This window comes from Pseudogymnoascus destructans (assembly GCF_001641265.1).
Source record: "Pseudogymnoascus destructans isolate 20631-21 unplaced genomic scaffold scaffold_32, whole genome shotgun sequence".
Classification (NCBI taxonomy): Eukaryota; Fungi; Ascomycota; class Leotiomycetes; order Thelebolales; family Thelebolaceae; genus Pseudogymnoascus; species Pseudogymnoascus destructans.
In genome coordinates, this window is record NW_020167551.1 from 135,083 (window position 1) to 146,509 (window position 11,427).

Sequence of the window (11,427 nt, forward strand, 5' to 3'; positions counted from 1 at the left end):
GACCACTTTAGACGCGCTTCACCCCAAAAGCGCGTCAACCTTCACCAAAGCTCTTTGTAACAAAGAACCCATTGCAACTACCCCTCTGTGATTCTGGGGACTGCCATACCCTTATCACACTCCACTCTTCATTGCGGTTATTTTATTCTATTTAACCTCAATCGCAGAGAGCGATAATCATGGCGCCCACAGCCGCAGCAGATGTGAAGGACGAGATGGACAGTAAGTCAATCGCAAACCCTGCCTTTCCATGACCTGGCGGACCTGTCTGTTAGAATTCAAGCGGAATGTGGGCAATGAAAGTAACTTCAGCTTACCCATGTTATAGTCGCCGAGAGAGAGGTCCAGGACGCAGATACCGAGGCTAAGATTATCAACGAAGGTAAACGGCGCCCAAGGTGACGATGGGGCATTGCCTTGCTGACAGGCGCAAAAGAATATAAAACATGGAAGAAAAATAGCCCATTTTTATATGATATGATCCTGAGGTATGCGACTGAGGCAACCCCATTATAAGAACGTAACTAAAAGTGATTAGCACCGCCCTGGAATGGCCGACGTTGACAACTCAATGGTTCCCAGACGTCAAATCGTTTGTCTCTCTCTTCTACCCATTTAACAGTACCTTCTAACCCTTCAGACTCCCTGACAAGAACTATACTACCCACCGCCTGCTCATCGGCACCCACACATCAAACGATGCGACAAACTACCTCCAAATCGCCAATGTCGAGCTCCCAAAGAATATCACCCCGAACGAGCGTGACTATGACGATGAGAAGGGAGAGATTGGAGGATATGGGAACTCATCGTCTGGCGAGTCGCCTGCCATCAAGATGACGATCGAGCAGAAGATCGACCACCCTGGAGAGGTCAATAAAGCGAGATACCAGCCTCAAAACCCAAATATTATTGCAACAATGTGCATCGACGGCAAAGTCTTGGTTTTTGATAGAACTAAGCACAGCAGCCTGCCAACCGGCACTGTGACGCCCCAGGCGGAGCTGAGGGGCCACACCAAAGAAGGCTTTGGCCTGTGCTGGAACCCCCATGAGAAGGGGCAGTTGGCGACCGGTAGCGAAGATAAAACTGTCAGGTTATGGTAAGAAGTCTTTCTACTACAGCTGTACACCATCTGACTCTCTAGGGATCTGAAATCTGTCACAGCGACCAGCAACATTGTTAAGCCCTCAAGGACCTACACTCACCACGCAGCTATCGTTAATGATGTTCAATACCACCCCATCCACAAGGCAATAATCGGAACGGTCTCGGACGATCTGACTCTCCAGATCCTGGATACCCGTGAATCGGATACGACGAGGTCATCACTCCAAGGCACAGGCCACACCGACGCCATCAACGCGATCGCCTTTGGCCCTGGTTCTGACCACATTGTTGCCACCGGTTCGTCCGACAAGACGATCGGCATCTGGGATCTTCGCAACTTGAACAACATGATCCACTCCCTCGAGGGTCACAACGACCAAGTTACATCTTTGGCTTGGCACCCATTCGAGGAAGCTATTCTCGGCAGTGGCAGTTACGATCGTCGTGTAATTTTCTGGGATCTGAGCCGCGTTGGGGAGGAGCAACTGCCAGATGATATTGAGGACGGCGTGCCGGAGCTGTTAGTTGAACCCTGACATATTACCCCTTTTACATCACGTGGTCTCGGACGTACTAACACAATATAGTCTATTCATGCACGGGGGGCACACCAACCATCTTGCTGACTTCTCATGGAACCAGAACGAGCCCTGGGTTGTCTGCAGTGCTGCGGAAGACAACTTGATCCAGATCTGGAAAGTTTCAGAAGCTATTGTCGGCAAGGACCTTGAAGATGTGCCAGTCGATGAAGTCGAGCGCTAGGTGCGTGGCACTGAAGGAGAGAGAATTATGTATGAATGTATGGAGATGACAGCCACCAAATGGGAGATATCCAAGTGAATATCATGGGACAAAATGAGTTTAAGGAGTTATTTGCATAGCATGCCACTTGTCTAGCGTATACAGATACGTACGATGCACAATGAGGATTTTGTGGTGATTTACTTTCAACGGAAGGACTCTGCTGCTGTGGCAACAATTTCATTATTCTGTCTTGCGATCTTGTGATTGTGATCCCTATTGGTCTCCTCCAGTGAGGTGCTTCCCATTTTATGAATGACATGAAGGTCTCAGCTGTTAATTAATATCCCAATTACGCCGAAAACGTGGAGACCTACATTGGTCACCTCCACAGCCGCAACAAATATTTGCTCACGGCGTTGTTGAATAACGGACAAATGTATGTCCTGAGATGAGCTGTTGAATAATTGACGAATAGTATCCTGAGGATGAGCTGCGAAAGGGCAGAGTGAGTAGTTGCAATTATAAGGTGGGAGATATGAAAGGTAGATAAAGACGAAGAGAGAAGGGAGGTTATACTGCCATTGTTCTATGAAAGAATTACCGAAAATGGGCTAATTCACTGTTGTGTATGGCAATATAAGGTATTTTCATAATCTCACCTTCGTCAGACTACTTTATTCCACGCAACGTTACAGCTCTCCATCTCAAGGATACCACACTTGGATTCTTATATTTCAAGAAGAGAGGGATCTGTAGAACACCCACGATGTCTTCGAACGTGAACAACAATACAGACTTCTTTGGCTTCACTGATCCGGTCGAAGATGGAAACAGTCCACATTCAAATGGCCAAGGATTCACGAACACAAATTCAAATTCAAACCCAAATCCGAACCACAATACAGCTCATGGCCCCGTCTTCTTTGGACCACCTCCTCCGCCGAGCCACGTCTTTCACAACAACGATGCAACCACAGCTCCGTCTATTTTCGGGCAATATGGCCAAGCTTTCCAGAGCGGGAACATACCTGCTGCCCCCTCATACTTTGGGCCACCTGCTATACCACAGACACCTACCTTTCCGTCGAACCCAGGCCATGGTCCAGTCTCTCTCGGCCAGTTTGGCCACAATTTTAATAGCGGGAACAACTATCTCACTGCCTCATACCTAGAGACACCCTCCTTACCAGCATCAGCCACCTTTGCTCCGACTCCAGGTCCTTCTCAAACCCACTTTGGGCAAGCTGGACCAACATTGCAGAGCGGGAACATGACTATATCCCCCTCATACGACTACATCGAATCACCGGAATTTGAATCACCACCCACCTTCCCTGCTCAAGTCTTCTTCGGCCCACCGCCTCCACCACCCCTACCCGCCATGAACACCCTTCCACAGCATAACCTGGTCAATAATCCTCAACCTCCTTCCATAGGCGAATTTGCCCATGTGAACCACTGGGCTCTACCTCATTTGGTCATCGGAAGCCAGAATGCCCCCGCGCAAGGTCCCCAACATGCCCCTAACCCAGTCGAGGGGTTCGGCGGGCTAAACATCCAAGGTGCCTCCGTGCAGCCTGAGGATGAGAGCGAAGATGAAGACATGGACATGGACCCCTCCGCCGAGGGCCTGGACTTCGGCAACTCCGACGAAGACTACAGCGAGGACTCCGACTTCGAATACGACTACGTCGACGAGAACGACAATCCCGTACCTGCTTCCAAACTACCCAAAAACGCCGCAATGAAAGCCATGATGACCTCCAACCGCGTGCGCGACGCCGCAATGCCCGACACCGACGCCGGCGACCTCGACCACGACGACGACTTCCCCGAGATCGAGGAGATCGAACACGCCGACGACGAAGAGGACTCAGACTGGGAAGACGATCCAACCGGGTACCAAGACCCCGCCGACCCCCGCGCCGCCGCCTTCTCCGGGCCCTCAACAAGCACCGCTCACCCCGTACCCGCCACCGTCCCCTCCTTCACAAGCATAACCACCAACCCCCTCACATCCCTCGGCATCCTCCCCACCACCACCCAACTAACCCAAAGCCTCAAGCGCGCCCGCTCCCCGTCCCCCACCCCCTCCTTCGAACAATCACCAGCACCAACCTCTCCCCTCCTCTCCACCAAGAAACCCCGTCTCACCCCATCGACACACTCCCCCCTCGAAGCCCTCGCCAGCCACCCCGAACTCTACTTCGAGCTCTGCGCCCACCTCCTCCCCTCCTCCCTCCTAACCCTCTACGCCACCTCCCGCCTCTTCCACGCAACGCTCAATACGCACCTCACGCACGCTCTCAAGACGTGCGCGCGCGCCTTCGCCCCTCTCGCGGGAAGGATCTGCAGACACGGGATGTACGACTCTCTCTGCATCTTCGACCCGTCCGGGCGACGCGAGCTTACGAACTGGGCGCTGGTGCGGCGGGTTCCCAGTTTCCGGTGGTTGGCGATGGTGGTTCATCGGGAGAGGTGTGTGAGGGATATCCTTGCCTGTCTAGCGCGGGAAGGTCATAGGCTGCCGAAGAGCATGGGGGAGACGCTGGTGAAGACTTGGGTGGTGATGGATGTTGCCACGACGGCGGGGAGGATTTGTCTAGTCCATAATGAGACGTGGTGGACTGATGTGGATTGCTGGAATGTGCAGGCGTGGGTGCTCAAGCTGGGAATGCGGTTTAACGAGCCGATGACGGGGATTGGGGATGATGGGCTTGTGAGGGTGATGTTGGGACAGCGCGGGTTGACGCCGTTGTGGCGGTTGTTGATGCGTAGGGGGTTTACGACAGCAGTAGAGGTATTGCGCGCCGCAGTGCGGTACTGTTATGAAGTCAGGCCCGAAAACTGCGGGATGTCTATCTTCGGGGTCCCTCCCGCGGAGATCGGGCAACTGCACCTCGAAGGGTGGGGAGCGGGAAAGATCCATCTGTTTAGGATTGATGAGCTGGTGATGAGGGAGTCGGTGAGGAGGAGGTTGAGGCTGGATGATCATCTGCTTTATATGATGTTATGGGGTCATGTGGATCCGGTTACGGGGAGGGATATTAGGCCGACTGATGAGGAGATGTATATGAGTGATACCGAGGACGAGGATAGGGCGATTGGGGCGAGGATTAGGGCGGAACAGAAGAAGGAGAGTGCGGAGAGGAAGGCGGAGAGGGCGAGGATGAGGAGGGAGAGGGCGAAGGTTGGGTTTGGGGGTGGGGATACGGAGATGGGAGAAGAAGGCGACGAGGAGGGTGGGAGCTGCAGGATGGATAAGGGAAAGGGAAGGGAGATGCCAGAAGTCGAATCCGACACCACGGATTACTCAACCGACCTCGAAGACAACGTAGATGAGTGGCGCGGAATCGAGATTGACGACGAGACGGCCTGGGAGACGGAGGATGAGGACATGGCGGAGGCAAGTCTGTTTAATGATCTGCGCGATGCGGGGGCGGTGGGACCGAGTGGGTGGAGGAGGAAGAGGGGGTCGGAGAGTGAGAGTGAGAGTTCGGGGGATGAGGGGGATGATGAGGAGGATGGGGATGGGGGTGATGATTGGGATGATTAGGTGGTGTAGGATAGTCTGTCAGTTAGTTAGTCACGCACAATCAATACACCCCTCATCATAAGAATCGCATACATTTCCTTTCCTGTCCGTTTAAATCCTACACCCCCCGTCCACCCCCCCCTTTCCCCCCCTTCCCACCCCATCCACCAAACCCCACATCTAAACCTTCTCCCCCCCCTTCTCCCTCACAGCCGGTAAATCAAACTCCCCACTCTGCCCCCCCCTCATCGGCTTCCACAGCCCCACCTCCCCCTCCGTATCCCACGCCAGCGCGCCGACCCACGGCTGCACGTTGTAGCGCACGCGCAGGGTGACGCCGCGGGCCTGCGCGACCCTGCCGGTGGGGGCGGTGATTTGGTATTTTGGTTTTTGGTTGCGCAGCTTGATGATGCCTCTGTTTGGGTATTAGCACTCGATCCCCAACCCCCTCTCTCACGGTGTGTGTTCACACAGGCACGCGCTGGCTGCTTCCGCCACATCCAGCTCCATGAGCAAAGTGCACCCGTCCACCCAAGGCAGAGAGGGATGTAGGAAAACACGTACCGTCCCGCATCAACGCTCTTCCCCCTCCCACTCTCCACTAGCTTCCGCTTCGCCAACTTCCCTAGGTTCGCCAAATGATCCGCGCTAGGGCTCGTGATGATCGTATCCCAAATGACCGCCTCGTTCGGTGCCGCCACCGCGCCGCCCGCCGTCTCGTTCCACGCAGCGGTCACGTAGACGAATACTTGTTTCGTGTTCCACGTGAACAGACTGGAGAGGTCGGCCGAGAGATCAAACCGGATGCTGGCGTGTTCTTCTTTCTTCGTACTATAATAGTGTGGTCGTCCCTTGGTGCTATCACCGTCATTATTAGCTATCTCTTCTTCTTCGTCAATCAGACACTTGGCCCCCGCAGCGAGCCACCAGCCACCCATCCAGACATCCAGCCGCTCCCACAGTTCGGCAACACGCAGGGAGATAGTAGGAAAGAAGGACATACACCCTAATCCCCCCACTCCCAACCTTAACCTCCGCCCCCGGCGTCCGAGCAACGAGGTAATCACTCCCCGCCACGAAGAGCGCCACGACGAATGCGACGGTCGTGAAAAACCCAAACGCGTTCTGCGCGCGCGTTATGGAGGTATGCATCCTTGCCCCTTCTTCTGTCCTTCCCTTTCCCTTCGGCCTTGTGGAATGGAGTGTGTGTGTGTCGTGCTGTGCGGCGGCGCACCTGTGCGATTCTGGTCGTCGCGGAAAGGTTTGGTTTGGCGTGTCTTGTAGATTCCCTCGGTGGTGGTGGTGGTGATGGTGGTTATGATCGAGAAAAAGAGAAGGTACGCTCGTAAGAGGAGGTGAGGGAGAGAGGGTGGAGAGAGCTAACAATTACTATCCCCCGTGTCGTGTTGTGCTGTTGTGCAGTTCAACCGGAGTGAGTGATACCACCACAGCTATATTTCTTAGAGCCACATCGCGCGATCTAATCGCCGCCGCCGTGTCGCGTCTGGGGTTTCTCAACCCCAGGGGTCCGTCAGTTGGTGTCGGCGCGGGTGGCACCACGATTGTTGGTTGGTTGGGTGGTGCGCCACAGTTGTGTACGCCACAGTTGTGTACGCCACAGATATCGAAGTTTAATAAGTTACGGATTGACGGAATTGGAATAGGAGGGGGTCAGTAGGGTAGGGAGAAAGTACACAGTGTGACTGGAAATAGTTTGAAGTTGATGAGTCCCTTCATATTATTGTAGCAAAAAGTTCCCCCTCTCTCCCCCTATGATATGAACCACAACCTTAAACCGCCCCGCCCCCCCGCCCCCCCCCCCCAAAAGTTGCGTCTATAATTACACCCAACCCTACTACTATGCTCCTAGTCACCGGATTGTAAGAGAGGTTGCAGAGGAAGTGCGCTCAAACAAGTGCCGGGTCTTCTAGGTGATATGAAGACAGCCTCGCCCATCCTCACCACCACCATCACCACCACAAACAAAACACAAAAGTCTCAGCAAAAGAAATCACTACCGCAAACACATCAAATTGGCAAAGAAATAAAACAAACAAGACCCTCCCCCACCCCACCGCCTATCCCCCCATCCCATCCCAAAATCCAAATATCAACCCCCCCATCCCCCGTTGAATCAAATACGATCAGATCAGATCCCAACCCAACCCAACCCCCCAGCTCCAGCTCCCGCACCCTGCCATCCCATGCACAAACGCTTCCCCAGCCAGCCAGCGCCCCCCAAAGAACCCATCCCCCCGCGCCATGCAACTTTTTGTTTTTACGTGTTCCGACACTCCCAACCCCATCCCATCCCAACCCAACCCCATCCCATCCCAACCCCATCCCATCCCAACCCCATCCCATCCCAACCCCATCCCATCCCAACCCCATCCCATCCCATCCCACCCCACAGCTTTTTACCAACACCCCCATCCCCTCGAACTACCCGCTCCCGCGCACACCCGCCGGTGACCCGAAAAACGTCCCATCCCATGTTGCTAATATTCTACCCCCCCATCACCGCAGCCCAAGACACGCAAAGCCCCATCCCGCACCGAACCGAACCGAACTGAAGCAGAACCCGAACCCGCCCGCTTCCCAGATATCAGATCAAGATCGCTATGCACGCGCCAGACCAGAGCAACAGACCAGATCAGACCGACACCCCCACCCACCAACGCGCATTTGTCCGCAACCTAACGCGCAGCCTAACCGTACCGACAACCCCCCAACCCCGACACCCGCCACCAAAGCCAAATTGAAAAAAAGAAGAAGGTTTGAAAAAAGAGAAGAAAAACTGAGGAAACTTGAGAAACTTTAATGAAGAAGAAACTGGTGGAAATGCGTTCGTATGTGTTGGAAAGACGCGGATGGGGATGTAGAGGCCGCTTCCAACTCCTTGAATGGGATGGAGACAGCGCGTTGCAAAGGCCGGGAGGTTGAGTAGGTAGTAGAGCACCAGCGACCCCCCTCGTCGTATGTATTCCAAAAAAAATCTCGAACGATAAAAATGTTGCTTCGTCCAAAATATTCACCACCACTTAACAACCCCCACCCCCCCCCCCCCGACACCGACACCCACACACCCTCTCACCACCCTAAGCAGGCGACTTATTCGGCACCGCCGCCGCCCCATTCTGTCTCACATCCCCACTCATCGCCAGCCCACTAATCCCCGACGACAGAAACGCAAACGGATCGCTCTCCCCCTGCTGCTGCTGTTGCTGGTAGAAGTTCCCCCCACCGCCCGCCGGTCCATTTGTAGCGCTCTGGAACGCAGCCTCCGCCGCGCGACTATCGAATGGGCCAGCAGAGTGCGCGCCACCACCGCCGCCACCGCCGTAGTGCGAGTTCAAGCCCTGGTATGGGCCGGTCGCCGCACCCAGGCCGGAGGGGAGTGCGTACGTGCTCTGTGGGCCGGGGAAATGCTGGCCGTAGCCCGCGCTGGAGGGAAAGCCACCAGCAGACGAAGCGAAGGGTCCTGGGCCGGGGGTACCGGACATGCTATGCGAGTTCATGTTGTACCCCGACGGCGCCTCCATAGGGGACGGGTATCCGGAGTCCGCGACGACGACAGCGCCAGCGCGCGAGGCGCCGCAGCGGAGACAACTCACGTTCTTGGCGAAGTTGTGGTATCCGCAGCCCTCGGAGCCGCACTTCCAGTCCCCAGCGCGGAAAGGAACGACGCCGCCGCCACCACCACCACCCATGCGGCCGCCGCCATGGCCGCCGCCACCGCCCATGCCGCCACCGCCCATGCCGACACCGCCCATGCCGCCATGGTGACCCATGTGCTGCTGCGGGGGCATCATGGCCGCGGGTCCGTAGCCGTAGCCGCCGCCTCCGTAGCCACCCATCGCGTCGCCGCTCGGTCCGGCGCCCATGGCTGGGAAGGAGCAGCGGAAGCATGCGGTGCGGCGCTGGAAGTTGGAGAAGCCGCAGGATGGGCAGGTCCAGTCTCCTGGGCGGGGGCGGTTCTTGCTGGGCGGGAAGGGGGTGAGGATCTCGGCGGCGCGGTCGAGGACGCGGCTGGAGGAGGGGGAGACCTCGATTGCCTTCTCGTTGAGGGCGCGGCCGTTCATGCAGAGGGATTCGGCGGCCTGGAAGTCCATTAGATTGTGTCCGCGAATGTGGAAGAATTTGACCAGCCGCGGGATGGGGAGTTTGATCAGCTGGTCATAGAGCAGGAGCACGTATGCCAAGGGGCCTCCACAGACGACTATCTGGTAGGTCTCGCACAGCTTGCAGTAGAGGTAGAGATTGGAGAAGGGGAGCGTGCTAACCTCTTCGTGGGACGAGAAGACGGCGAAGCCGGAGCCCGTGGGCTTGTGCTGGTCAGGAGTGCGCAGCGTCCAGAAGGCAATCGGGCGGCCGCCGAATTGCGTGAACCAGCTCTCGAGCTCCGACTGCGTGGTGTCGTGGGGCAGGCCAGCCATGTGCAGGACCTTGCTGCGCTCCGACAGGAAAGCCCGCACGTCAGCACGAGCGTCCATGGGACGGGTGAGCACGTCGGGGTGTTCGTGGGCCGGCTGGGACTTGTTGATCAGCCCACGGAGGACACGCGCGAGGGTGACGGCCTCCTCCATGGCGCGGCGGGGAGAAGCGGGTGCCAGGGCCTGCAGGTGGAACGGCAGGTTGTGCTTGATGGGCGCGCTGGCGGCGACGGGCTCAACCTCGAGCGCGGCGCAGATGTTGGAGAGCATGGATGGCCCGAACGGGAGGGATTCGGGGTGGTGTTGCTGCCATCGCTGGTACTCGGTGCGGAGGTCGAATGTGCGGGAATGTTGGAGGTACGGCGGCAGGACGACGGCCTTGTCGCGGGCCTCACGGGGAAGCTGGACGCGGAGGTCCCACGAGTCGAGGGTGACGAACGAGAAATCGAGGTTCTTGGAGGTCAAGTGCTCGGAGGCGAATGCATCGAAGCGGGTGATCGCATCGCGGAAAGTGCCTGCATTGCGGACGTGCTCCCACGTCAATGTTGTCAGGCTGGCTAGAGGAGGAAGAAGTGTTAGCTATATTCCGGCCAGGCCATTGTAAAAGAGGTTCAATTTCGATCAAGGGGTAGCTCTTCCCAACTTACTGCAGAGGGGGGTGATCGGGGTGTTGATCGGCTTGACGAGCACACTCTCGCGGTATAGCTGTTCACCCCCAAAAAAATCCCAGTCAGTGTCTCAGTCCTCACAAATAAAATATTATATATGGGAGTCGAGCGTCAATTTCGGCGTACCTCGTCGCAGTTCTTGGCATCCAGGAGAATCCAACCCAGCTCAATGACCTCGGCCGAGTCCTTGGTAACGTATACGCCGTGCTCATCGCAGGTTGTTGCAACGTGGACGACGACGTATCTGTCGAGGTTCCCCTGCTGGGGAGTAGGCAGAGCTATGGACATCTTTTATGGTTGTAAAACTGCTCGGGGGGGAAAGGATGTCGAGTTAGCAATCTGGGGTCTGGGTATGAATATAGAGCAGCAGCCAGAGGACGGACACACGGGGGGGGGTGGGATTGACGAGGTTCACTAACCAGTGATTTCTTTCCTGGCGTCGAGAAGAACCAAACGTTTTCCAAGGGTTCGGTGTATAAGATGCCCGAGAGCGACCTTTCTTTCTCGTAAAGGGGAAAAGGGAAGTAACAATGCCAAACGCTGTTCACTATAGAATTGATAGCAGCGGGAGATGCGCAGGAGAGGGAGGAGGAAGGAGGAAGGAGGAAGGAGGGAGAAAGAGGTAAGAGGTAAGAGGTGTGAGGTATGAGGACTGGGAGGAAAGTCGTCTGGGGGTTGTAAGGGAGAAGGGAGAAGGGAGAAGGGAGAAGGGAGAAGGGGGAGGGGGAGGGGGGGAGGCGGAGAGGGTGGAGAAGAGGTCCGTCGAAGATGTTTAAAAAGAAATTTGAGGCCGTCGTTGGTGGGTTATTGGGGTGACCGTAGTAGGAGTAAGTTATGTAGGAGTATGTGGGTGGGTGGGTGGGAGGGAGGGAGGGATAGGTGGGAGAGGTAGGTGTATGTAGGGTAGGGTAGGGTGGGGTAGGATGGGGTAGGATGG

The 11,427-nt window shown here is 56.1% G+C and overlaps 4 protein-coding genes across 4 annotated transcripts; 2 read left to right on the forward strand and 2 right to left on the reverse strand.

Moving 5' to 3' along the window:
• Window positions 1-2: 2 nt before the first annotated feature.
• Window positions 3-1,872, forward strand: HAT2 (Histone acetyltransferase type B subunit 2; the record flags this gene model as incomplete). Its single annotated transcript, XM_024472378.1, has 6 exons — window positions 3-222; window positions 329-488; window positions 539-592; window positions 641-1,102; window positions 1,148-1,630; window positions 1,698-1,872. The coding sequence occupies exons 2-6, from the start codon at window positions 478-480 to the stop codon at window positions 1,870-1,872; spliced, it is 1,185 nt and encodes a 394-aa protein (XP_024319955.1). The 5' UTR covers window positions 3-222; window positions 329-477.
• Window positions 1,873-2,620: 748 nt separating this feature from the next.
• On the forward strand, window positions 2,621-5,410 carry VC83_08836 (uncharacterized protein; the record flags this gene model as incomplete). Its single annotated transcript, XM_024472379.1, has 1 exon — window positions 2,621-5,410. The coding sequence occupies one exon, from the start codon at window positions 2,621-2,623 to the stop codon at window positions 5,408-5,410; it is 2,790 nt and encodes a 929-aa protein (XP_024319956.1).
• A 159-nt stretch (window positions 5,411-5,569) lies between these two features.
• VC83_08837 (uncharacterized protein) lies at window positions 5,570-7,114 on the reverse strand (the record flags this gene model as incomplete). Its single annotated transcript, XM_024472380.1, has 3 exons — window positions 6,393-7,114; window positions 5,954-6,247; window positions 5,570-5,804 (listed from the first exon to the last, which is right to left on the reverse strand). The coding sequence occupies exons 1-3, from the start codon at window positions 6,539-6,541 to the stop codon at window positions 5,570-5,572; spliced, it is 678 nt and encodes a 225-aa protein (XP_024319957.1). The 5' UTR covers window positions 6,542-7,114.
• Window positions 7,115-8,474: 1,360 nt separating this feature from the next.
• VC83_08838 (uncharacterized protein) lies at window positions 8,475-11,209 on the reverse strand. Its single transcript, XM_024472381.1, has 5 exons — window positions 10,910-11,209; window positions 10,617-10,795; window positions 10,470-10,527; window positions 9,673-10,379; window positions 8,475-9,489 (listed from the first exon to the last, which is right to left on the reverse strand). The coding sequence occupies exons 2-5, from the start codon at window positions 10,776-10,778 to the stop codon at window positions 8,488-8,490; spliced, it is 1,929 nt and encodes a 642-aa protein (XP_024319973.1). The 5' UTR covers window positions 10,779-10,795; window positions 10,910-11,209; the 3' UTR covers window positions 8,475-8,487.
• Between the last annotated feature and the right edge of the window lie 218 nt (window positions 11,210-11,427).

What these genes read in the sequence shown, in the direction of transcription:
- VC83_08838 (XM_024472381.1), bottom strand. Translation starts at nt 10,778, where the DNA reads ATGTCCATAGCTCTGCCTACTCCCCAGCAGGGGAACCTCGACAGATAC. An exon ending in ATGCCAAGAACTGCGACGAG is followed by an intron (nt 10,528 to 10,616) that starts GTACGCCGAAAT and finishes GGGGGTGAACAG; the next exon opens with CTATACCGCGAGAGTGTGCT. An exon ending in CCCGATCACCCCCCTCTGCA is followed by an intron (nt 10,380 to 10,469) that starts GTAAGTTGGGAA and finishes TTCCTCCTCTAG; the next exon opens with CCAGCCTGACAACATTGACG.